General features: G+C 36.6%; 1 protein-coding gene and 1 non-coding gene across 2 annotated transcripts; one reads left to right on the top strand and one right to left on the bottom strand.

Moving 5' to 3' along the window:
- Positions 1-22,783: 22,783 nt before the first annotated feature.
- On the bottom strand, positions 22,784-24,511 carry LOC141695630 (uncharacterized). Its single transcript, XM_074499862.1, has 3 exons — positions 24,369-24,511; positions 23,309-24,251; positions 22,784-23,080 (listed from the first exon to the last, which is right to left on the bottom strand). The coding sequence occupies exons 1-3, from the start codon at positions 24,509-24,511 to the stop codon at positions 22,784-22,786; spliced, it is 1,383 nt and encodes a 460-aa protein (XP_074355963.1).
- LOC141698731 (small nucleolar RNA R71) lies at positions 24,034-24,139 on the top strand. Its single transcript, XR_012565235.1, has one exon. It is a non-coding gene; the product is annotated as a small nucleolar RNA R71 (small nucleolar RNA).
- Positions 24,512-25,917: the final 1,406 nt, after the last annotated feature.

The following is a 25,917-nucleotide window of genomic DNA, read 5'->3' as shown; positions in this document are numbered from 1 at the left end:
ATGCTCGATGCAGCATCAGGTGGAGCCTTATGGGCTAAGAGATATGAGGAAGCTTATGAGCTAATTGAGATGATGGCTGTGAATGAATATCAGAATCCAACTCAGAGGCTACCACAAGGCAAGGTAGCAGGAATTCTGAAGGTGGATACATCTACGAGTATCACTGCACAGATAAAGGCATTGACTATGCAGGTCGATTCTCTGACCAACTATGGTGTTCAACAGATAATGAGTGTTTGTGAGCTTTATGCAGGATCACATACGACGGAGCAATGTACTATATCTAGTGAATCAACTCAGTTTGTGAGCAACTTTCATAGGTCACAGCAACCTGTTCCTGCTACTTATCATCCTAACAACCGCAACCATCCTAACTTCAGTTGGAGCAATAATCAGGGTGGTACGCAACAACCACAACAACCATAACAGCAGTTTGGAAACAAGCAATTTAAACCTCCTGGTTTTCAACAACAGTTTGCACCAAGGCAGCAATTTCAGCTACAGGGGATGCAACAGCAATCTCACGGAGGTGTCGGTCTATCGTTGAATGAAAAATCTGAATTGAAGGAGTTGAGGCTTATGTGCAAAAGTCAAGCGGTTTTGATCAAGACTATGAAGAATCAAATAGGGTAAATTTCTAATTCCTTATTGAACCGACCACAAGGAACTCTTCTAAGTGATACAGAAGATAATCCAGGCAAGAGGGAAGTCAAAGAACAGCTTAAGGTAATCACCTTGAGGTCTGGAAAGGTCGCTAACCCTAAAAATCATCAAAACAAAGAAGCTGAAATTTTTCTCCAGAAGGGCAGCGCGACCGCGCCCAAAAGGCGCGTGCCTGCGCCCTCTCAAATTCCAAAAATTGACAATTTTGTTGATTCAGCTGAGAAAAAGGATGGCGAAGCGGAATCGAAGAAGAATGTTGTTGAAAATACTATTCCTAAGGATAATACAGAGGATAAACAAGTCTATCTGCCTCATTCATATCCTAAAAGGCTTCAGAAGCAGAAGTTTGACAAGCAGTTTGCCAAGTTTTTGGAAGTTTTCAAGAAGTTGCACATTAACATACCTTTTGCGGAAGCTCTAGAACAAATGTCGAGCTATGCTAAGTTCATGAAAGGTATTCTATCTCAGAAGCTAAAACTTGAGAAGTTAGAAACCGCTGCTCTAAGGGAAGAGTGCAGTGTTGTGTTACAACAAAAACTTCCTCCTAAGCTTAAAGATCCAGGAAGATTCACGATATCCCGTACCATTGGCAATCTATCTTTCGACAAGTCTTTGTGTGACTTGGGAGCTAGCATCAATCTGATGCCCTTGTCCGTTTTAAAAAACTTGGTCTGCCTAATCCAAAACCGGTAAACATGTCCTTGCAACTGGCTGACTGTTCCATCACTTATCCATGAGGAGTAGTGGAGGATGTCTTGGTTAAGGTGGATAAACTCATCTTCCCTGTCGATCTTATCATTCTGGACTTCGAGGAAGATAAGAAGATTCCCATTATCATGGGGAGACCATTCTCAGCTACAGGCCGAACTCTGATCGATATATAGAAGGGTGAGCTTACTATGAGGGTTCAGGGACGGGACGTGACTTTCAATGTCTTCAATGTAATGAAATTCCCTACTGATGAAGAGGAGTGCTTTAAAGTAGAGTTGGTCTACTCTGTAGTGACTTCGGAGCTTGATCAAATGCTAAGGACTGATGCCTTAAAGAGAGCCTTGACAGGGGAATCTGATAGTGAAGATGAAGAGGGGGCAGAGCAGCTGCAGTATTTGAATGCTTCTCCATGGAAAGGAGATTGGATTTGCCATTCGAGTCTCTTGGATTAGCAGAGCTGAAGAATTATCAGGAGCGTCTCAAACCATCTATTGAGGAAGCTCCCACACTTGAGTTCAAACCACTGCCTGATCACTTGAGGTATGCTTTTTAGGCGATGCATCTACTTTGCCTGTTATTATTGCATCTGACCTTTTAGGTAGTGATGAAGACAATCTCTTGAGAATTTTGAGAGAGTTTAAATCAGCAATTGGTTGGACTATAGCAGATATCAAGGGAATCAGTCCTTCTTACTGCATGCATAAAATTTTGCTTGAGGAAGGGAGTAAGCCAACAGTTGAACAGCAGAGAAGACTCAATCCTATCATGAAAGAGGTTGTGAAGAAGAAAATTCTTAAATGGCTGGATGCAGGGATCATCTATCCGATTTCTGACAGTTCATGGGTGAGCTCGGTGCAGTGTGTGCCTAAGAAAGGAGGCATTAAAGTTGTTGCTAATGTGAAGAACGATCTCATTCCTACTCGGACAGTCATAGGGTGGAGAGTATGCATGGACTATCGAAAGCTGAATAAAGCCACCAGGAAGGATCACTTCCCGCTCCCATTCATTGATCAAATGCTTAAAAGGTTGGCTGGTCATGAGTATTATTATCTTCTGGATGGGTACTTGGGCTATAATCAGATTTGCATTACCCCGGAAGATCAGGAGAAGACCACCTTTACTTGTCCTTTTGGCACTTTCGCTTTCCGTCGAGTTACGTCCGGACTTTGTGATGCACCTGCTACTTTTTAGAGATGCATGATGGCCATATTCTCTGATATGATTGGCACTAATATGGAGGTGTTCCTGGATGACTTCTCTGTGTTTGGGACTTCGTATGACGAGTTCTTGTATAATCTTGGTTTGTTGCTGAAAAGATGTGTTGAGACCAATCTGGTGCTCAACTGGAAAAAATATCACTTCATGGTGCAACATGGTATCATTATTGGGCACAAGGTGTCTAGCAAAGGGCTTGAAGTGGATAAGGCCAAGGTGGGGGTTATTGAAAATCTTCCTCCACCAATCTTAGTTAAGGGAATCTATAGTTTTCTTGGTCATGCGGATTTTTATCGGCGATTCATAAAAGACTTCTCAAAAATCTCTAAACCCTTGTGCAATATGTTAGAGAAGGATGTGCCTTTTAAGTTTGATGAAGAATGTTTAGCTGTATTCGAGAGTTTGAAAAAGAGTTTGATTACAACACCTATTATCACTGCACCTGATTGGAATGAGCCCTTCGAGATGATGTGGGATGCTAGTGACTATGCAGTTGGAGCAGTTCTTGGCCAGAGGAAGAAGAACATATTCCATGTGGTTTACTACGCTAGTAAAACCCTTAATGGTGTTCAGTTGAACTACACTACCACAGAGAAGGAGCTCTAGGTAATTGTCTATGGTTTCGAGAAATTTCGATCTTACTTGGGACAAAAGTGATGGTTTTTACTGATCATGCTGCTATTCGATACCTCGTCTCGAAGAAAGATTCCAAACCTCGATTGATTTGATGGATTCCATTGCTTTAGGAGTTCAAGCTAGAAATCAAAGAAAGGAAAGGTATAGAAAACTAAGTAGCGGATCATCTCTCACGACTAGAAGATCAAGGTAAGGCTTCACAGGATAACACGTTGATCAATGAATCTTTTCCTGACGAGCAACTCTTTGGGGTGCAAGAAGAAGAATCATGGTTTGCAGAAATTTTGAACTATCTTGTGAGTAATGTTATTCCCCCATAACTCTCTTATGCTCAAAGGAAGAAGTTTCTACATGAGGTGAAGTAATATCGATGGGATGAGCCATTCTTATTCAGACAGGGACCAGATTAGATAATAAGAAGGTGCATTCCGTATAGTGAGGCATAGGGTATTTTGAGAGATTGTCACTTTACTGGGTATTGTGGCCATTATGGTGGAGAGAAAATAGCTGCCAGTATTCTTCAAGCGGGATTTTTCTGGCCTACGTTATTTAAAGATGCTCATCAGTTCGTGTTGAGATATGATCGCTGCCAAAGGGTTGGAATTATATCCAAGAGAGATGAGATGCCTCTCAATATTCGTCTTGAAGTTGAGATTTTCGATGTTTAGGAAATCGACTTCATGGGGCCATTTGTCTCGTCATGCAACAATCAGTATATTCTTTTGGCGGTGGATTATGCGTCCAAATGGGTTGAGGTTAGAGCTTTTCCAACCAACGATGCGAAGGTGGTGCTAAATTTTCTTCATAAGTAGATATTCACACGTTTGGTACTCCAAGGGTCATAATCAATGGTGAGGGATCGTATTTTTGCAATCGCAAGTTCACTGCATTGATGGAAAGGTATCATGTGAATCATCGTGTTTCCATAGCCTACCATCCTCAAACTAATAGGCAAGCTGAGGTGTTTAATCGAGAGATCAAACGAATCTTGGAGAAGGTTGTGAGTATATCAAGAAAGGATTGGTCGTTGAAGCTCGATGAAGCCGTTTGGGACTACAGAACAACATTCAAGACTCCTCTAGGCATGTTTCCTTTCCAGTTGGTATATGGTAAGGCGTGTCATTTTCCTGCGTAGCTAGAACATAAAGCATATTGGGGTTTGAAGAAGTTGAATCTTGACATGGAAGCTGCTGGAGAAAAGAGAATGCTCTAAATTAATGAACTCGACGAATTTTGTCTACAGGCTTATGAAAACAACAAGTTATATAAGGAGAAGGTCAATAGATGTCATGATAGGAGGTCAGTGCACAAGTCATTTATGCCTGGTCAGCAAGTTCTATTGTTCAACTCTCGTCTTCGTCTTTTTCCAGGAAAGCTTAAGTCGAGGTGGTCAGGTCCATTCATTGTTTTCACACATGGAGCTGTGGAGATTTTTGATAAGCATCCAGACCAAGCGTTCAAAGTAAATGGTCAGGGGTTGAAGTATTACGATGGTGATACGGTGAACCATGAGGTGGTCAGCGCCGTTTTTGCGATAACTTGATTTCGAAGTTTCACGTCAAGCTAGCGACGTAAACCAAGCGCTTCGTGGGAGGTAACCCGTGCATTATTGTATTTTTGCTTTTGGAAAAATAGGAAAAAATCCAAAAAACAGAAAATTTTTCAAGAAGTCCGCACGCCTGCGCCCTACACGACGCGCCCGCGCTAGGTTTCTGGAAAAAAAGAGCGAAAAATCAGGAAAAAAAATTAGTTACAAATCAAACCCCACTCCTTACCCGAATTACACCCTAAAACTACCCATTATCCCATAACCCTAAACAACTCCCCACCCATCCTATACCTCTCCTATATATATACATCTCTTCTTATATACACAACTATCTCATATACTTACAAAACCCTAACCTCTCCTATACAATACTTACACCCAAATGGCTATCACTTGTGATTATGGCACCCAAAAGAACACGAACCACGGGGAGTAGTAGCACACATCCCTCGTCTACCGAGGATTCTAGTGTGGGTGGCACAGAAAATAGATTTTCTTCTCTGAAGGCTCAAGCAGAGTTTACTAGGTTGATGTCTAAGTCGATTGCTAAGGAGAGGGGATTTTTACCCACGGTGAAGGATTGGAAGCTTTTGGGGATAATTGTTGAGATGGGTTGGCAGACTTTATGTGAGACACCCGTTGCGGTCCCGATGATCATTATGCGGGAATTTTACGCGAATGTTAAGGCGGACAAGAATGGGTTTTTTGTTGTTCATAGGTTGACGGTTGATTATTATCCCATGGCTATTCGTCGGGTCATAAATCAACCCGCGAGGAAGAGGGGTGTTGAGGATTGGTCTAGCAAGACTAAGGAGGATTTTGACTTGGATTATATTTTGGCTGAGTTGTGTGTTCCAGGCACGGAGGGGAAATACAAAGCATGCACTACTGAGCCCCTTACTTTTCCTGCTTCTTGTATGAATAGGTATGTTAGGGCTTGGAACATGTTTGTGTGTGCTAATATCATGCCATCTTCACATTCACACGAGGTTATTGTGGATCAGGCTATTCTCCTGTGGGGGATTTTGAATGGAGAATATATTAATCTCGGCTATGCGATTCATCAGAGTATGCTGTGTTTTCTGTGAGGGGGAACCACGGGGGCGATTTATAATGCCTCCATTGTTACGAAGTTGTATACTTCGGTTGGTGTTAGGTGGCCCGAGCATGAGCATCTGCAGATGCCGAGTGCTCTCATTGCTAGCTCATCAATTTCGATGATGCAGGAGTGGTATAGTGGTAAAGCCCATGAGAAGGGATTGGGTTATACATATGATCATCTACCGGGTAGCCATCCAGGTGATTAGACTTATGCAGGGGGTTCTTCTCAAGCACGTTAGGCAGCTACTAGATCCTCTCGTGCAGCCGCTAGATCTTCTCGTGCTCAGCAGATAGGGGATAGTTCTGGACTTGGAGATGTGCAGTACAGGCGATTGACTAGGCGCATGGATGCGATACACGATATCCACAGTCGTTTTGCTGCGGATTTGACACAGGCTTTGGGTACTGCTTTTAGAGCCACTAGTGTCGAGGTCGATTGGCCTGTATTTGGAGCGAGCACTGTTTACCCATCACATGATACTCCACCCGAGGAGGGTGATCCTACTGATGACTATGTATGCCTTTTATCCTTATTATTGCCTTCAATGGGGACATTGAATAATTTAAGTTTGGGGGTGATAATGTAAGGATTAGTAGTGTGTTGTGTCCATATAGATTCATATTGCATGTTTAGTGTCTATTGTGTCCATATAGATTCATATTGCATGTTAAGTAGTAGTTTATTTGTATTTTTGCATGTTTGTTCATTTAGTTCATATTATTTTTTTGCATATTTGTTCATGTTATTATGTGAGTCCATGTATAGTTACATTTGCATTCATATAACATGATCCCGTAGGTTGAGTTGTTTTTGATTGATTGGTTGATGTTAGTTTGAGTGTAATGATGTCGAATAGAGGGATAATTAAGTCCAAATGAATTGATTTGCATGCCCAAAAACAAAGTTTTTTCACAAGTCTTATAGGTTGCTTTTGAACTAGATCATGATCATACTTGTTTGTTTGTTGGAATTTAATCACTTGGTTATATTTAGAATTTTCGCTATTCCCGTAATGACGTATGAACACTGATTTTTAAACTAGGGGAAGGTCATGGATTTCATTGCTAATTGTAAATAAAGCTAGGCGCCAAATGGCTCGTAGCCGGATCATATTTTTATGAGTAGTCTAGGGTTGAATGAGATGGAGCGAAACACACTAATTCACAATCATTAAAATAAGAAAAAAAATAAAAAGAAAAGAAAAAAAATAAAAATAAAAAGAAAAAAAAGAGAAAAGAAAAGAAAAGAAAATATGTGTTGTTACGTTTTTATGCAGAATTGGCCACGAGTGAGCTCTTTAATACTCGAGCAAGTAAGTTCTAGGGGACTTTGTGCCTAGTGACAAAAGGCTTGTATAGTATGGGATCCGCTAACCTAAAGCTCGCTATATGGGTATTATTTTATAAGTCTTTTGGGACCTCATTCATTGCATGGTCAAATAAGTATTTTTGTGTTTATGTTTCCGTATTATAGCATGAATCCTTGCCTAACTCTAGTAAAATTGAGGTGTTGTGAGTCATTATGTGTTTAACGTTCATTCTTTTTATAAACTTATGATTGTTTTGGTGAAAAATAGGATATGATTATTGATCTAGTGTTGAGAGTATATCTGATAAGCATCTCATACACGCACCTTTCTGGTTTGTATGTTGGTTTATGGGATTTAGTTGAACTCTGTTTAAAGTCATTGCATTCTTAGAGACATAAGACATTGCTTATTGATTTGGTTATGGTTATTCTGAGGGGATCGTTGCATATTTATATTAGTTTAGTTGTGTTTTTATTGTTGAGTCTGTTTATGCTTGAGGACAAGCATCGATTTAAGTTTGGGGGTGTGATAAATGGGATTTATATCCACTTGGAACACTTTATATCGGCTGAAGTTGGTATTTTGTACTCAAGTATTTGGTATTTTTGATGTGTTTTGTGTTGAGTCGTTTTAGGGCACTAGTCGGAGGTGGAAACGAGATTTCAAATGATTTTAGATTGATAAGAGATCAGGGAATGGAGTTACGGAAGTTTACGAGAAGATCAGAGCACAAAACAAGAAACTGCAAAGTTTTCTACCAGAAAGCAGGTGCGCCCACGCCTGAAGGAGCGTGCCCGCACCAGTTAATCCAGTAAGACAGCGCGCCCGTGCTAGGTAGAGCGCGCCAGCGCCATACACTTGTTGCAGAATCCTGATTTGAGTCTGATTGGGTGATTTGAATAATCCAGGTCAACCGGGGGCTTATATATAATGAAAAGAAGACGTTTTTCATAACAAGGAAGCCAAGGAGAATATTAAGAAGACCTAGAACACACGGGACGACCAAGGAGAAGAAGATTTAGTTTCATACTTTTGTATTCTTCGATTTAGGCGATACTTTTGGATGCTTGTTTTGATTTGTTCTAAACTCTAGTTCTTCTGTATTCTATTGTAGTATTCTGAACTTATTTATTACCATATTTTCATTGGAACCCATGGTGATGATGTGTTCGATCATGAACTAATCGTTGTCATGGGGTTCTAGCGGATTTATTTATGGATTTCAATAGTTGATTGTTTTAAATCTTTAGTATGTGGTGATTTATGATTTCCTAGTTTAGTTGTGGTTATTTGTCTTTGATGTGTAGCTAACATCTAATATTGTTTGTTAATCTCTATTGAAGCGACAGTGAATATAGAGGTTTAGAATTTGCCATGCTAGCATAGGTTTATGTATGAACTGACATTCATAATTCGTGGAGTAATTTTAACCATCTTACAAACCCTATGTAATCATAATAGATAACTTATTCTTAAACTGTTATGTTTTCAAATGTTATAGACATATAGGGTCTAAGCATAATTGGTGTCTACTCAACTTCTATCTTGATTATGGATGCTTAGTAGTAGGTTATACGTACATCGAATGATAGCGTATACTAATTTTGTGTTATCTGATTAGTTATCATCACCATTGTATACTATTGATAAAGACATAAACTTTGAATGAAGTATTTAATGAAGTTAGAATCTCATGTTTTATTCGCATATAAGAAATTAACTTTTAATCTCTTAGTTAATGCATGCTAGTATAATCTGTTAAGTAGTTAATCAACTCAAATTTATTACTTGTCTTAGCTATGAACGATAATCATACAGTGTTGCATAAGTGCATAATCTGAACTTAACCTAAACCAGTCTCTGTGGGAACGAATTTGACTTAAATCTTATACTACTTGTGATTGCATACGCTTGCGTATATTTTCACGTGTGTTTTATTATGAACACTGTGCTCTATATAAAGCACAGATTAAATTCATGTTATATGCATTACGACAATGTTTTATCTTTCACATAACCTAGCAGCTCTCAAGGATATTTGTTCATCCTTTCGAGAGAGTACTTATGTACTAAGTTTTTATCAGTTAATATAAAAACTGTTGATTCTGTTGAAGCTTTGTCAAATAAATTGTATTAACTGTATTCACCCCCCTACAGTTGATTTAATGCCTAACAATTGGTATCAAAGCTTGTTGTTAACGTACAAACAGTTTAAGATCTGAAAAATAATCTACAATGGCAGAAAAAGAAGAAGAGACACATAATTTGAAACCACAACCCCCAGCCACATCACAGATAAGTAGCAACATGAGTAGGTATGAAGCAATCAAGGTGCATATCCTAAAGATACATGAATATCCAATCTGGAAAGTCAGGATGACCATGTGATTGGAAGCCACGAATCCTAAATACCTAAGCACGATCTATGATGGTTCTCATAAACCAATGAAGGTAGTTATTTCGCTTACAGGAGAACCAGAGAAGATGATAAGCAAAGACATGAAGGACTGTACTCCTGAAGATATGTCATCTATCATGAAGAATGTTAAGGTTAGACATATCCTGTACAACAGTATTGATAGTGTTATGTCCAATAGAGTTATTAGATGTAAAACAATAAAAGAGATATGGGATGCTTTAGAAGTAAAGTGTTAAGGTACAACTGCTATCAAGAAGAACATGAGGACGATACTTACTCAAGAATATGAGCACTTTGACTCAAGGGACAATGAGTCCGAAACTGAGATCTATGACAGATTTCAGAAGTTGCTGAATGACTTATCCCTTGTAACAAAGAATATGATTTGGAGGACTCAAACTTGAAGTTCCTACTTGGTCTCCCTGGAAAGTGGGACTTTAAAGTCACATCAATCAGGAATAACTAAAAACTTGATATCACACCTCTAGATGAAATCTATGAAGTTTTGAAAACTCATGAACTAGAGATGGAGCAAAGGAGCAAGAGGAAATGATCAAAAGCTAGACCAGTTGCACTCAAAGTTGAAGAGAAGCCAAATGAGAAATCTAGGAGGAAAAGCTACTCTAAAGGGAAAGCCATGATTGCTAAGTCAGATACTGAATCATAAAATTCTGATGATGACTCAAATCCTGATACTGAATCAGATACTAACAGTGATCACAACAACAATGAAGATATCGATAAAATGGTTGCCCTACTGGTTAAAAAGTTTCAAGAAGATGGTCTACAAAAACTTCAAGAAAGGGAGAAAATTTTCGAAAAAAGGTTTCCGTTCTTCAAACTCCGATAAGAGGAACAACAGAGGAAATACTGATTGGAAGGAAGCTAGATCTGGAAAACTTGACAAGTCAAAAGAGAGATGTTACAACTGTGATGGACTTGGACACGGACACTTTGCAGCTGACTGTAGAAAACCCAGAGCTGAGAGAAAACAAGCTTTGATTTCAAAGAAGAGAAACTGGGATGATTCATCAGACTCAGATGATGGGATCAATTATGCTCTCATGGCAAATGCTAAAGCTGAGGCTGACAATGCTGAATTAAAGGTACCTCAGTCTACTCTTTGATGTGTTATTTTATATCTAACCACAAGCGCACGGTATCCGTTGCTAGTACAAAGTGGCAAATACAGGTCGTATCCACAAGGAGACTAAGTTTTAAGAATTTCAATTTAACTGTTATGAATTATTTCCAAGATAAGAACGAATATTGAAGGTTTTTAACTAGCTTACTAATGCAAATTAAATATGTTTTAAATCAATTAACTAAAGGTCTAGGGCGATGCAGGTTCACCATGTTTACATCAAGCTAATCATAAAAGTATAGCAATTCATTGGGTCAAGTAATTAATGTAAAAGTTAATCTTTCCCAAGCATTAACACTTTTAGAAATCCAGTGATGCTCCCGCTCTCACTTTCAATTCTTCTATCGTATGTGTGTCTCTAGTGAGTAAAATCTCCCAATCTATTACCCCTATTGCATATAAATAATCTATGATATTGGCCAGTTACACAGATTAAATATTAAAACATATAAACTAGAATTACTTTCTACCCGTTAAACTACTAATAAAATTAAAGCATATTCATGGTGCAAACATGGCTTCCCTTTGAGCCCTAGAATGAAACTCCTCACTCACGCTAGATGCAAAAGCAATAAAAATAATGATGAACGCCATGTAAAATATATACTAATGAAAACAAGAGAATAAGGAATACCTTGAACTTTATAGTAATGGAGAATAATGAATCCAAGCTAAAATAAGTGTATCCAATGAAAGAGATGAAGAAAAAACCCTAGTTCTCTATAATAGTACATACGTATGTATCTCTGTTGTTAGCTAAAAATAAAATCTGAAGTCTAGTCTAATAATAAAAGTATTTTATTATTCAAATCAAATTACAAGTGAGAATTCTAGAACGAGTAGGATTCTATAATTTAAAATTCGTAGCTGCCTGTTCACTGCAGTTTCTGGGCTGCTCCAGCTGTATTCTCCTTACTGGACTATCTCTGAATTAAAGAAAATCCCATGAACTTCGTGTGGACTGTAAGATGGTCAAAATCGGACTTCTAGATCTCTAGATATGGCCCAAATAGTATTTGCAACCCGTGTAGTCCAATATTACGAATTTTCTTCTATTTCCACTCCAAAATAGGACTTTTTGCTCCAAATCCTTCCAAGTCTATAATTTCCTTGTAACCTACAATAAAACATCAAAACCTATTAAATAAATATCCAAATCAGTGTAAAACAGAATTAATATGAGGACAAAGTCATATAAAATATATATATATATATAAATATACTTTATCAAACATCCCCACACTAAGCATTTGCACGTCCTCGGGCAAATAAGTGAAATAAAAACTAATTCATAACTAGTTAACATCGTTTTCGTAGATGACATGATTGCATTGAGCGAATGCAACAAGCCGTTAAACCCTTAGACAGCCCTAGTAGGACGAGTTTTGTCTCGTGAGGGTCTATAGAAGATGTACCCACAAAATCAAATATTTTCAATCACCAAGTCTCTCAAACATGCAACATATCATGGTACTCCACACATTGTAAACCTCAATCACATAACAACCTGAAAGTGTCTGAAAAGTACAAGTACTCTCACGTAAGCATCAATTAACACAAAATAATCCAAGTATGCACACAATGTCTTAATAGACAAAAATATCATGAAATATACATCAAAGTCGCAATCAGTAAGTGAACACGCTATGGATGGAAATCACACAAGTGTATAGGTGTAAGTGTTTCACTCAACTTCAGTTAATGTATATGTGCTACCATATGCCTGGTTGTCCACCGAACCTCCACTACTTCGTATACATGCATACATGAATCAAAAGGTCTTTGTTAAGGTTGTAATGAGGCTTAGGTACAGGTAGGATATCAAGAAAATGGCTAACAAGTGGCTAACTTGATAAACCAATAGAGCATACTGTTCACTTTTAATTAAAGCACCCAACATGAAAATTAGATCATGTAAAAGAAGATAAGTCTCTCACAAGCATTAAATTTCAAAGCACATATAACCTATGTACTTTCCCCACTTTCATATTGTAACAAGCAATGAACATAAACTTGATCTTGTTCTTTTTTTTGTTTTTTTTTCAAATTCAAGTAATTCTCCAGTAATCAGGGGCAGTGAAAAGTCACCAAGAATGAACTTAATACCAGCACATCCATGGATCGTCCGTTTCAGATGACATTGCAATTGCCACCCAATGATCTCAAAGGAGTACTTGACCTTTCTTTTTTTTTCAAGATAAAGTAGCTATTTTATGTTTATTCCCACTGAAATGTACCACCTTAACAAAAGAAATCCCCACACTTAAGATTCACAACCCCTAAAGTTGAAGTAATACGCTCTACCAGTAAATCAAGACAAGAATAAATAAGTAGGCTCAAGAAATTTAGATTGGTGATATATGAAAGAAACAGGATATAAGCTCAAATGGGTTCACTAAGGATATATTTCTCATGGTTACTGTTTAGGTAAATAAAGTTAACCCTAGTGCCTTTATCATATTCATGCACACAAATATCATGTAGTCTCAACAAGCTTTAAAACAAGTTCTAGAGCAACATGTAAATGATGAACATCACACAATAAACGAAATAAATTGATAAAAAATGCATCAATCATAAATTAGGCTTATATCCTCACAAGGCAAAAGCATGCTCGACTCACTGAAATTAACTAAGAAGCATCTCAAAGTTTCAAATTTTCGCAAGCACACACAAGGAATTATCAAGCATCAAATGATTTTCACATATATGACACTCAGAATTAATCATGTAAAATTAATCTACACAATGGGTACGTATCCATGCTAACATGCTCTTGAGACAAGATATTTATATACAAAATGTTTTTTTTCAATTTTTTATTTTTTTTTAATTTTATAATATATGATTTTTTTTGAATTTTTTTAAAATATAATATTATTGAGATCACATCCCCACACTAAAGTGGTTCATTGTCCTCAATGAACAAATATGAAAAAGAAAAGAAGGAAAAAAAATCTACTAAAAAAACTATATATCATAGTACAATAATATAATAATATAATAATAACTAACACAATCCTAAAAAAATACAAAAAGAATAAAATAATAATAGTAATAATAATATTAATAATAATAATAATAATAATATACAAAGAAAGTAAGAAATACTCCCCTAGTGCTTGCGCACGAAGTCCTCGCGCAAAAAGAATTAAGAATAGTTGTTCTCATTCTTTAATTCCAGGCTCCGCTTGATTATGTATACATTTAATGCAAAACATTACACATGGAGTATTGCAGCACAGTTGGTTCCGTAGTGTAAGTAAAAACCTTGCAAGCACAAGGTCTAGGGTTCAATCCCCTGCTCATACAATATACAATCTATTTATCGAAAATTCAATTACAAAGGTACTATTCAATTACAAAGGTACTATTTCAAAAGCGCAGCTAACAGAATAGTACCTTTGTAATTGAATTTTCGATAAATAGATTGTATATTGTATTAGTTTTGATTTAGATTTAATAGTCCAGAAGTGCGGGCTGTTTCAGTTGGTATCAGAGCAGGCTGTCTTTTGGAATGTGCTAGGTATATGGGACTAGTACATTCCCTAGGATTCGATCTTGTGGACCATAGTTTGACCTTGGTAGATCAGGGGGTAGGCGTGTCACGAATTTTATGTTTGTTATGAATTTGGAGACCAAATTCTTTTTAAGGAGGATAGTATGTAATATCCCGTAATTTTTAGAATTCGATTTATAATAGAATAATAGAAAAAAGTATTAAAATTAGATAAAGATTAGGATTTAAAATTGGATCAGACTAATGGGCCTAAAATTTGGATCAGATTCTAATATGGATAAGTTGTAGGTTAAGATATAGAGTTTTGTATAGTTATAAATAGATCATATTCGTCTTCCTCATTTTTAATATAAAAATTCGTAGGGCTCTTCTCAGCATAAATCAGTTGTTTTATAAAATTCGTAGAAAATTCATCGTAAGTCAGAATTCAGTGATTCTAGACTTTTCGGAAAGTTCTTTTTGTTCTCTACAACTTTCATGTTTTAGGTCTTTCAAGAAAATCTCGTTTAGAGGGTCAAAAAGACTATATTCAGATCTAGTCAGGCTTTGGGGTAAGTACTTTCTGACTTGTTTTTTTTTCGGAAAAGTTTTGATACTTTGATTTTCAAATTTCGTATAAGATATAAGAATTCTGTTTCGAACTATATAAGAATAAGATACGAGAATCTTTTGAAACCCAGTCTCTACATTTTCAAACATGTTCGTAATTTACGCTATAGTTCCGGAACTAGTCTTAGATACCCTTATTAGGCGCATAGGTGTGCAACTTTAGATATCTATTAAGGGCGTGTAATTATTGAACTTTAGATGCTGACCACTGCCAAAGTGTGGTATAAAGAATAAGAATAAGAATTAGATGTCGGCTACTGGTAAAGTGTGGCTGTAGATCAAGACTGTGGTATTTATAAGAATTATCGTTTTGTTCTGTTTTATTCTGTTCTGACCTGTTATAAAATCTGCTATGTTCTATTTTAAATTATGAATTTTAAAATATAAAACTTTGGGTTGGATTTATTTTAGAAAATATTTTACAAAATTATTATTGTTTTGAGAAAAATCGTTTTATTAAAACGCCCATTGATTTCCGGTTAAGTAGTTAGTCAATTTGTACTTGCTGAGCTTTGTAGCTCACCCCTTTTATAATTTCAGGTTTCGTCTAAGTTCGGGTTTGATATCATTGGAGTTTCGAGGACTTAGGATTTGAAGTGGTTTGACTTTGGAACTTTCGCTTTTAGCAGCGCGTTTGTAATAGTGACCTTTGTAATAGACTTTTTGATCAAGAAATTGTATTTTGTTTTAGTTTTGATTTAGATTTAATAGTTCGGAAGTGCGGGCTGTTACAGTTGGTATCAGAGCCAAGTTTTGATCCTGGGAAGTACCTTTGTAATTGAATTTTCGATAAATAGTTTGTATATTGTATTAGTTTTGATTTAGATTTAATAGTCCGGAAGTGCGGGCTGTTTCAGTTGGTATTAGAGCAGGCTGTCTTTCGGAATATGTTAGGTATATGGGACTAGAACATTCCCTAGGATTCGATCTTGTGGACCATAGTTTGACCTTGGTAGATCAGGGGGTAGGCGTGTCACGAATTTTATGTTTGTTGTGATGGGGACCAAATTCTTTTTAAGGAGGATAGTATGTAATATCCCGTAATTTTTAGAATTCGATTAATAATAGAATAATAGAAAAAATATATTAAAATTAGATAAAGATTAGGATTTAAAATTGGATCAGACTAATGGGCCTAAAATTTAGATCAGATTCTAATATGGATAACTTGTAGGTTAAGATATAGAGTTTTGTATAGTTATAAATAGATCCTATTCGTCTTCCTCGTTTTTAATATAAAAATTCGTAGGGCTCTTCTCAGCATAAATCGGCTGTTTTATAAAATTCGTAGAAAATTCATCGTAAGTCAGAATTCAGTGATTCTGGACTTTTCAGAAAGGCCTTTTCATTCTCTACAACTTTTGTGTTTTGTGTTTTTCAAGAAAATGTTGTTTAGAGGGTCAAAAAGACTATATTCAGATCTGGTCAGACTTTGGGGTAAGTACTTTTTGACTTGTTTTTTTTCCGGAAAAGTTTTGATACTCTGATTTTCAAATTTCGTATAAGATATAAGAATTCTGTTTCGAACTATATAAGAATAAGATACGAGAATCTTTTGAAACCCAGTCTCTACGTTTTCGAACATGTTCGTAATTTACGCTATAGTTCCAGAACTAGTCTTAGATACCCTTATTAGGCGCACAAGTGTGCAACTTTAGATACCTATTAAGGGCGTGTAATTATTGAACTTTAGATGCCGACCACTGACAGAGTGTGGTATAAAGAATAAGAATAAGAATTAGATGCCTGCTACTGGCAAAGTGTGGTAGTAGATCAAGACTGTAGTATTTATAAGAATTATCATTTCGTTCTGTTTTATTCTGTTCTGACCTGTTATAAAATCTGCTCTGTTCTGTTTTAAATTATGAATTTTAAAATATAAAACTTTGGGTTGGATTTATTTTAGAAAATATTTTACAAAATTATTATTGTTTTGAGAAAAATCGTTTTATTAAAACACCCATTGATTTCCGGTTAAATAGTTAGTCAATTTGTACTTGCTGAGCTTTGTACTAACCCCTTTTACAATTTCAGGTTTCGTCTAAGTTCGGGTTTGATATCATTGGAGTTTCGAGGACTTAGGATTTGAAGTGGTTTGACTTTGGGACTTCTGCTTTTAGCTGCGTGTTTGTAATAGTGACCTTTGTAATAGACTTTTTGATCAAGAAATTGTATTTTGTTTTAGTTTTGATTTAGATTTAATAGTCCGGAAGTGCGGGTTGTTACAGTTGGTATCAGAGCCAAGTTTCGATCCTGGGAAGTGCCTTTGTAATTGAATTTTTGATAAATAGATTGTATATTGTATTAGTTTTGATTTAGATTTAATAGTCCGGAAGTGCGGGTTGTTTCAGTTGGTATCAGAGCAGGCTGTCTTTCGGAATGTGTTAGGTATATGGGACTAGTATATTCCTTAGGATTCGATCTTGTGGACCATAGTTTGACCTTGGTAGATCAGGGGTAGGCGTGTCACAAATTTTATGTTTGTTGTGAATTTGGAGACCAAATTCTTTATAAGGAGGATAATATGTAATATCCCATAATTTTTAGAATTCGATTAATAATAGAATAATAGAAAAAAGTATTAAAATTAGATAAAGATTAAGATTTAAAATTGGATCAGACTAATGGGCCTAAAATTTGGATCAGATTCTAATATTGATAACTTGTAGGATAAGATATAGAGTTTTGTATAGTTATAAATAGATCATATTCGTCGTCCTCATTTTTAATATAAAAATTCGTAGGGCTATTCTCAGCATAAATCAGCTGTTTTATAAAATTAGTAGAAAATTCATCGTAAGTCAGAATTCAGTTATTCTGGACCTTTCGGAAAGGTCTTTTTGTTCTCTACCACTTTCGTGTTTTGTGTTTTTCAAGAAAATGTCGTTTAGAGGGTCAAAAAGGCTATATTCAGATCTGGTTAGGCTTTGGGGTAAGTACCTTTTGACTTGTTTTTTTTTCGGAAAAGTTTTGATACTCTGATTTTCAAATTTCGTATAAGATATAAGAATTCTGTTTCGAACTATATAAGAATAAGATACGAGAATCTTTTGAAACCAGTCTCTACATTTTCGAACATGTTCGTAATTTACGCTATATTTCCGGAACTAGCCTTAGATACCCTTATTAGGCGCACATGTGTCCAACTTTAGATACCTATTAAGGGCGCGTAATTATTGAACTTTAGATGCCGACCACTGGCAAAGTGTGGTATAAAGAATAAGAATAAGAATTAGATGCCGACTACTGGCAAAGTGTGGTCGTAGATCAAGACTGTGGTATTTATAAGAATTATCGTTTCGTTCTGTTTTATTCTGTTCTGACCTGTTATAAAATCTGTTCTGTTCTGTTTTAAATTATGAATTTTAAAATATAAAACTTTGGGTTGGATTTATTTTAAAAAATATTTTACAAAATTATTATTGTTTTGAGAAAAATCGTTTTATTAAAACACCCATTGATTTCCGGTTAAATAGTTAGTCAATTTGTACTTGCTGAGCTTTGTAGCTCACCCATTTTACAATTTCAGGTTTCGTCTAAGTTCGGGTTTGATATCATTGGAGTTTCGAGGACTTAGGATTTGAAGTGGTTTGACTTTGGGACTTCCGTTTTTAGCTGCGCGTTTGTAATAGTGACCTTTGTAATAGACTTTTTGATCAAGAAAATGTATTTTGTTTTAGTTTTGATTTAGATTTAATAGTCCGGAAGTACGGGCTGTTACACTGGCTCAGAAGAAAGATGGGCCCAAATGCAAGAAGGTGATGGTTGGACTTTAAACACGCCTTAATCTTTGGGGTGTGATTGTCTGAAAAATTTCCACAAGGCAGCAAGAAACAGACAACGTCTGCACCGCGGGTCGAAAAATCCACATTGCGGGAATACATGAGACGCTCTCAGAAGTCTTACAGAGATGCTATGCACCACGGGAAAAAGTCGCGCACCGAAGTGCATTAATTGAATAGAAGGCCATCATACTGCGGGTACAAAAACAAGCACCGTGGGTTGAAAATAAATATTTTCCAGAGTCTTTACCCCACCATGGGGTGTAAATGTTGCACATCTGATCGAAATAAAAATCCACGCCTTGTGTATTAATTCTGCACTCCCTGAATATCTTGTGAGCAACCCTTTTTTTTTCTATTTCATAATTCTGAAACACTTTACACAAAATTCATCAAGGCACCTTACGGGAGTAATGAAAAAAATACTAACATCCGAAAAATATACAAAAATATATAATAATAATAATATTATTATTAATACAATAAATTACATTACCAACACATTGGGTTACCTCCCAGGAAGCACTTTTTTATAGTCATTAGCTTGACTTCTAACCTCGATTTAACGCTCAGTAGCGAGGTTGTTGAGACGAACCGTCTCCAACTTTCCAACAAATGCACCATCCACATATAATTTCAGGCGTTGACCGTTGACCTTAAATTTTCCTCCATCAGATCTCATTATTTTAATAGCACCATAAAATTTAACATCAGTAACAGTGAATGGTCTGGACCATCTAGATTTGAGCTTTCCGGAAAATAGTCGAAGCCTCGAATTAAATAACAGGACCTTGTCACCAACTTTAAAATCACATCGTTGGATCATCTTGTCATTCATTCCTTTCGTTCTTTCGTTGTACAGCCGAGAATTATCATAAGCATCAAAACGAAGCTCGTCCAACTCATTAATTTGAAGAAGCATTGCCTCTCCCGCAGCCTTTAAATCCATATTGAGCTCCTTGATAGCCCAAAAGGCACGATGTTCAAGCTCAACTGGAAAGTGACAAGCCTTTCCATAGACAAGTCGATATGGAGTAGTGCCAATAGGGGTCTTATAAGCTGTCCTGTAAGCCCATAAAGCATCATCTAACTTCAAGTACCAATCTTTTCGAGACTTCGCAACCACCTTCTCTAGGATGCTTTTGATTTGACGATTAGAAACCTCAATTTGGTCACTTGTCTGAGGATGATAAGATAGGCCAACCTTATGTGTAACACCATACTTCTTGAGAAGAGTTTCAAATTGGAGATGACAAAAGTGAGGACCACCATCACTAATCACAGTCCTTGGAACTCCAAAGCGGGGGAAGATAATATTTTTAAAGAGTTTCATCACAACCTTTGAATCATTGATTGGTGATCCAATAGCTTCAACCCACTTGGATACATAGTCAACATCAACCAAGATGTACTTCATCCCACAAAAAGTTGGGAAAGGTCCCATGAAATCAATACCACATACATCTAAAATTTTAACTTCTAGAATCCCGATTTGTGGCATCTCATGGCGTTTAGAAATATTACCCGTTCTTTGGCATGCATCACAGGCCAGACAGAAAGTACGAGCATCTTTAAATAGGGAAGGCCAAAAGAAACCGGATTGAAACACCTTTGCAGCGGTTTTAGAAGTACCATGATGACACGACCCCACATGCTAGAGAAGGACAATGCCTAAGAATGTCATTTACTTCAAACTCGGGAACACATTTACGAAAGATACCATCAGCGCACTTTCGATACAAGAAAGGGTCATCCCAAAAATATTGTTTAGCATTATGATAGAACCGTTTTCGTTGTTGATAGGTCAATTCTGGAGGGTGAGATCCACTAACACAGAAATTTGCAAAGTCTGCATACCAAGGAGTTTGAGTAGCAACCGCAAATAAGTGATCATCTGGAAAAGAATCGTCAATAGGAGTGTATAATACAATATCCGATTTAAAACGCAACCGTGAGAGATGATCTGTAACCACGTTCTCAACACCTTTCTTGTCCTTAATTTCCAAGTCAAATTCTTGGAGTAATCCATCGAATGAGCCTCGGCTTTGCTTCCTTCTTGACCAACAGATATTTAAGTGCAGAATGGTCTGTATGAACAATGACTTTGGAACCAATGAGATATGTTCGAAACTTGTCAAGAGCATAGACAACAGCTAGAAGCTCCTTCTCTGTAGTAGTATAGTTCACCTAAGCTTCATCCAAGGTTTTACTTCCATAGTAGATAGTGTGCAATACTTTGTTATTCCTTTGACCAAGAACCGCTTTAACAGCATAATCACTTGCATCACACATGATTTCGAATGGAAGATTCCAATCTGGAGGTTGTATGGTCGGTGCACTTATCAAAGCTTCCTTAATCCTGTAAAAGGACTCCAAACAAGCATTAGTAAAGACAAAAGTGGCATCCTTAAGCAACAATTGAGTGAGGGGTTTTGCAATTTTTGAAAAATCTTTGATAAAATGACGATAAAACCCCGCATGGCCTAAGAAACTCCTAACTCCCTTGACATTAACAGGAGGAGGAAGTTTCTCAATGACCTCAATTTTTGCTTTGTCAACTTGGATGCCACGTTCAAATATAAGATGACCAAGTACCACTCCTTCATTGACCATGAAGTGGCACTTTTCCCAATTCAAAACCAAATTAACCTCTTCACAACGTTTAAGCACTTTAGAGAGATTATGCAAACACACGTCAAAATCAGAACCATAAACACTGAAATCATCCTTAAATACTTCCATAATAGACTCAATGAAATAAAAAAGATGGCTGTCATGCAACGTTGAAATGTAGCAGGGGCATTGCACAATCCAAACGGCACTCTTCGATATGCAAAGGTGCCATATGGACATGTGAATGTAGTCTGATCATCAGCGTGTATAGGGATCTGAAAGAACCCTGAGTACCCATCCAAATAACAAAAGAATTTATGTTTAGCAAGTCTCTCAAGCATTTGATCAATGAATGGAAGAGGGTAGTGATCTTTTTTAGTGGCAGTGTTTAATCTACGATAATCAATACACATTATCCAATCGGTGACAACTCTAGTGGGAATTAATTCATCTTTATCATTTTTAACCACTGTGGTTCCTCCTTATTTAGGAACTACTTGAACTGGGCTTACCCATTTTGAGTCAGAAATTGGGTAAATGATGCCCGCATCAAGTAATTTTAAGACTTCCTTTTTAACAACCTCTTGCATGTTAGGGTTCAAGCGACGTTGTCCCTGTATGCAAGGCTTATGATCTTCATCTAGATGAATCCTATGCATGCAAAATTCTGGGCTAATCCCTGTAAGATCATCAATAGTATACCCAATTGCTTTTCTATGCATACGCAACACAGTAAGAAGTTTAGAAATTTGACCATCATCAATATTAGAACTAACAATCACAGGAAAAGACTCATTATCATCAAGATACACATACTTGAGATTAGATGGCAAAGGATTTAACTCTAATTTCTTTACATGAGGTTTATCACAAGAAGTAATAGCGTTTGTTACCTCACAACCTCGGCTTGGATCAGCCTTACCATCCAACTCAAGAATCAACGAGTCAACTTCAGCATGTCATTCCCCTTCTGAGGCTTCAAGCATAAGAACTGCTTCCAACGCATCATTCAATAAAATTTGAGGTAGCTCATCATGAACAATTTCATCAATGATATCAATCCTGCAACAAGTATTCTCAAGTAAAGGGGACTTAAGAGCAGAGGTTAGAGTAAAAGTAATTTTATCATCACCAACACTCAAAGTTAGAGTCCCAATTTTAACATCAATAACAGCACCTGCAGTACAGAGGAATGGCCTGCCCAAGATTATAGGGATTTTGTTATCTTCTTCCATATCCAACACTACAAAGTCTACAGGAATATAAAATTTTCCAACCCTAACACGCACATCCTCTAAAATACCCAAAGGATATTTTATAGAACGGTCCGCCATTTACAGTATCATTTGTGTGCATTTCAACTCTCCCATATTTAATTTTTGAAAAATTGAGAGAGGCATGACAGAGACGCTAGCGCCTAAGTCACATAAAGCTTTATCAATAAATAATGCACCTAAATGACAAGAAATTGAAAAATTTCCAGGATCTTTAAGTTTAGGTGGAGACTTATTTTATAAAACAACACTACACTCTTCAGTAAAAGCTACTGTCTCCACCTCACCAAAAGATCGTTTCTTTGTCAAAATATCCTTTAAAAACTTTGCATATGATGGAACTTGAGAAATTAAATCAGTGAAAGGAATAGTCTCAAGATTTTTGACAAGTGTCATGAACTTACCAAATTGTTGATCTACCTTAGTTCTGTTCATCCTGCTAGGAAACGGCAACTTAGGCACAAATAGTGAAGGAGCATTTACAATCTTCTCGATATCAGCTTTCTTGCTTCCTTCAGTTCCATTCTTGTCTGTCTAATCAACATCATCCACATTATCATCTTTACTGATTTCTTTTTCTTGCTCAGCAGACACATCAGCAGTAGGCATTGAAGGACCATCATAGGTAAGACCACTCCTAAGAGGAATGGCATTCACATTCTCTTTTGGATTTGTTGGTTGTGATGGTAAAGAGCCAGGCTTCCTTGCTGTTGAAGAACTAGCTAACTATGCAAACTGAGTTTCCATCATCTTGTTATGAACTTTCCTATCTTTAATCTCTTGCATTAGTAATTTCAGCATCTCATTTGTCTGATCAGGATGTGCAGCTTCACTAGCTTGAGGAGCGTAATTTTGAGGAGGCTTCTGAAATCCAGGAGGATTCATAGGTCCCTGAGAAGGCTTATACTGTTGTTGTTGAGAACTCTGATAAGATTGCTGATACTGTTGCTGCTGATTAGGTATAGGAAGATTTTGAGCATTATTGTTCCTATTTGAGAAATTCAGATGATCTCTCCAACCAGGATTATAAGTATTGGAGTAAGGATTATACTGTTGCCTTTGCTGAAAAACATTAGTTTGCTCCATCTGAAAATTTTGTGAATTCTGAAAATTATAAGAGCATTCATTACCTAAGTGTCCTTGAACACCGCACACTTCACAAACAAGATTATTCATAGGAGCCATGGATGACAATGCATTAATACTCATAGGAGGATTAGATGATTGTGAAGTCTTCAAAGAATAAATCTCCTGAGTTAACGCAACGAGCTGAGATGATAAGAGATAATAAGCCTCTACTTCAAGTTTACCTCCCTTCTTAGGTGCTCTCGGGTTATTAAAGTGATTTGCAACCAAATTTGCAAGAAAAGCATACGCATCATCAACTCTCTTATCTAGAAAAACACCACATATAGCATTATCAACATTACCCATTGTTTCAGGGTCAAGACCATTATAGAAGCGTTTAATCAGAAACCACTTCTCAAGACCATGATGAGGGCATGCACGTTGAAGATCTTTGAATCTCTCCCAAGCATCTTTAAGAGACTCTCCATATTCTTGTTTGAAACCCATCATCTTGTCAATAAAGTCATCAGTTCTGTTAGGAGGGAAATACTCAATTAAGAAAGCTTGAGCAATTTCGTTCCACTCAGTCACGTTGATATCATTCAACCATTTTTGAGCTTTATCACGAAGAGAAAACCTGAACAACATGACTTTCAATTGGTCTACAGTGACACCCCAATGTTTGATGGTAGAGCAGAGTTGTTAAAATCTTTGCAGATGAAGTGTAGGGTCTTCAGAGGGAAGACCAACAAACTGATTATTTTGGATCATAGTGAGCAATGCCGGTTTGATCTCAAAATTTGTTGCTACAATAGTTGGCATAGTAAGTCCAGTTGGCACACCACTCGGAGAGGGTTGTGAATAGTTCTTCAAATATTTAATAGGAAGTTCTGCCATTATGATCTTTGAATCACCGAGATTTTGCTGCCTTTCTTTCTTACTCGATCTATGTATTACTGACAAGTAATCCAAAAATCTGGACTAAGAGGAGTTACTTCTGCTTCTTTTTTGGACCTGGGCATCAGCTACTAAAACAAGAAAAAGCAGTGAAATATGCCTCAATTGGAAGTAAACTCCCAATGAGACAATGGAAACAATCTAAAACAATTAAACTAAAATCTATGAAAACTAGGCGTCTCCCCGGCAGCGACGCCAAAAACTTGATGTGTTATTTTATATCTAACCGCAAGCGCACGGTGTCTATTTCTAGTACAAAGTGCCAAATGCAGGTTGTATCCACAAGGAGACTAAGTTCTAAGAATTTCAATTTAACTGTTATGAATTATTTCCAAGATAAGAACGAATATTGAAGGTTTTTAACTAGCTTACTAATGCAAATTAAATATGTTTTAAATCAATTAACTAAAGGTCTAGGGCGATGCAGGTTCACCATGTTTACACCAAGCTAATCATAAAAGTATAGCAATTCAGTGGGTCAAGTAATTAAAGTAAAAGTTAATCTTTCCCAAGAATTAACACTTTCAGGAATCCAGTGATGCTCCTGCTCTCACTTTCAATTCTGCTATCGTATGTGTGCCTCTAGTGAGTAAAATCTCCCGATCTATTACCCCTATTGTATACAAATAATCTATGATATTGGCCAGTTACACAGATTAAATATTAAAACATATCAACTAGAATTACTTTCTACCCATTAAACTACTAATAAAATTAAAGCATATTCATGGTGCAAACATGGCTTCACTTTGCGCCCTAGAATGAAACTACTAACTCATGCTAGATGTAAAAGCAATAAAAACAATGATGAACGCCATGTAAAACATATACTAATGAAAACAAGAAAATAAGGAATACCTTGAACTTTATACTAATGGAGAATAATGAATCCAAGCTAAAATAAGTGTATCCAATGAAAGAGATGAAGAAAAAACCCTAGTTCCCTATAATAGTACGTATGTATGTATCTCTGTTGTTAGCTAAAAATAAAATCTGAATTCTAGTCTAATAATTATTCAAATCAAATTACAAGTGAGAATTCTAGAACGAGTAGGATTCTATAATTAAAATTCGTAGCTGCCTGTTTGCTGCAGTGTCTGGGCTGCTCCAGCTGTATTCTCCTTACTGGACTATCTCTGAATTAAAGAAAATTCCGTGGACTTCGCGTGGACTATAAGATCGTCAAAATTGGACTTCTGGATCTCTAGATATGGCCCAAACAGTATTTGCAACCCGTGTAGTCCAATATTACAAATTTTCTTCTATTTCCACTCCAAAATAGGACTTTTTGCTCCAAATCCTTCCAAGTCTATAATTTCCTTGTAACCTACAATAAAACATCAAAA

The sequence above is a fragment of the Apium graveolens genome, chromosome 11 (assembly GCF_009905375.1).
Source record: "Apium graveolens cultivar Ventura chromosome 11, ASM990537v1, whole genome shotgun sequence".
In the NCBI taxonomy this organism is placed as follows: Eukaryota; Viridiplantae; Streptophyta; class Magnoliopsida; order Apiales; family Apiaceae; genus Apium; species Apium graveolens.
This window is presented reverse-complemented; position numbering and strand designations above follow the sequence as displayed.

Excerpts from the sequence above, each read along its gene's own strand:
- LOC141695630 (XM_074499862.1), bottom strand. The coding sequence starts at position 24,511 with ATGGCAGAACTTCCTATTAAATATTTGAAGAACTATTCACAACCCTCT. Across the intron at positions 24,252-24,368 it reads ACTATGATCCAAAATAATCA|GTTTTCTCTTCGTGATAAAG; the intron begins GTTTGTTGGTCT and ends CATGTTGTTCAG. Across the intron at positions 23,081-23,308 it reads AAGAGATTAAAGATAGGAAA|ACAGACAAGAATGGAACTGA; the intron begins GTTCATAACAAG and ends GATGTTGATTAG.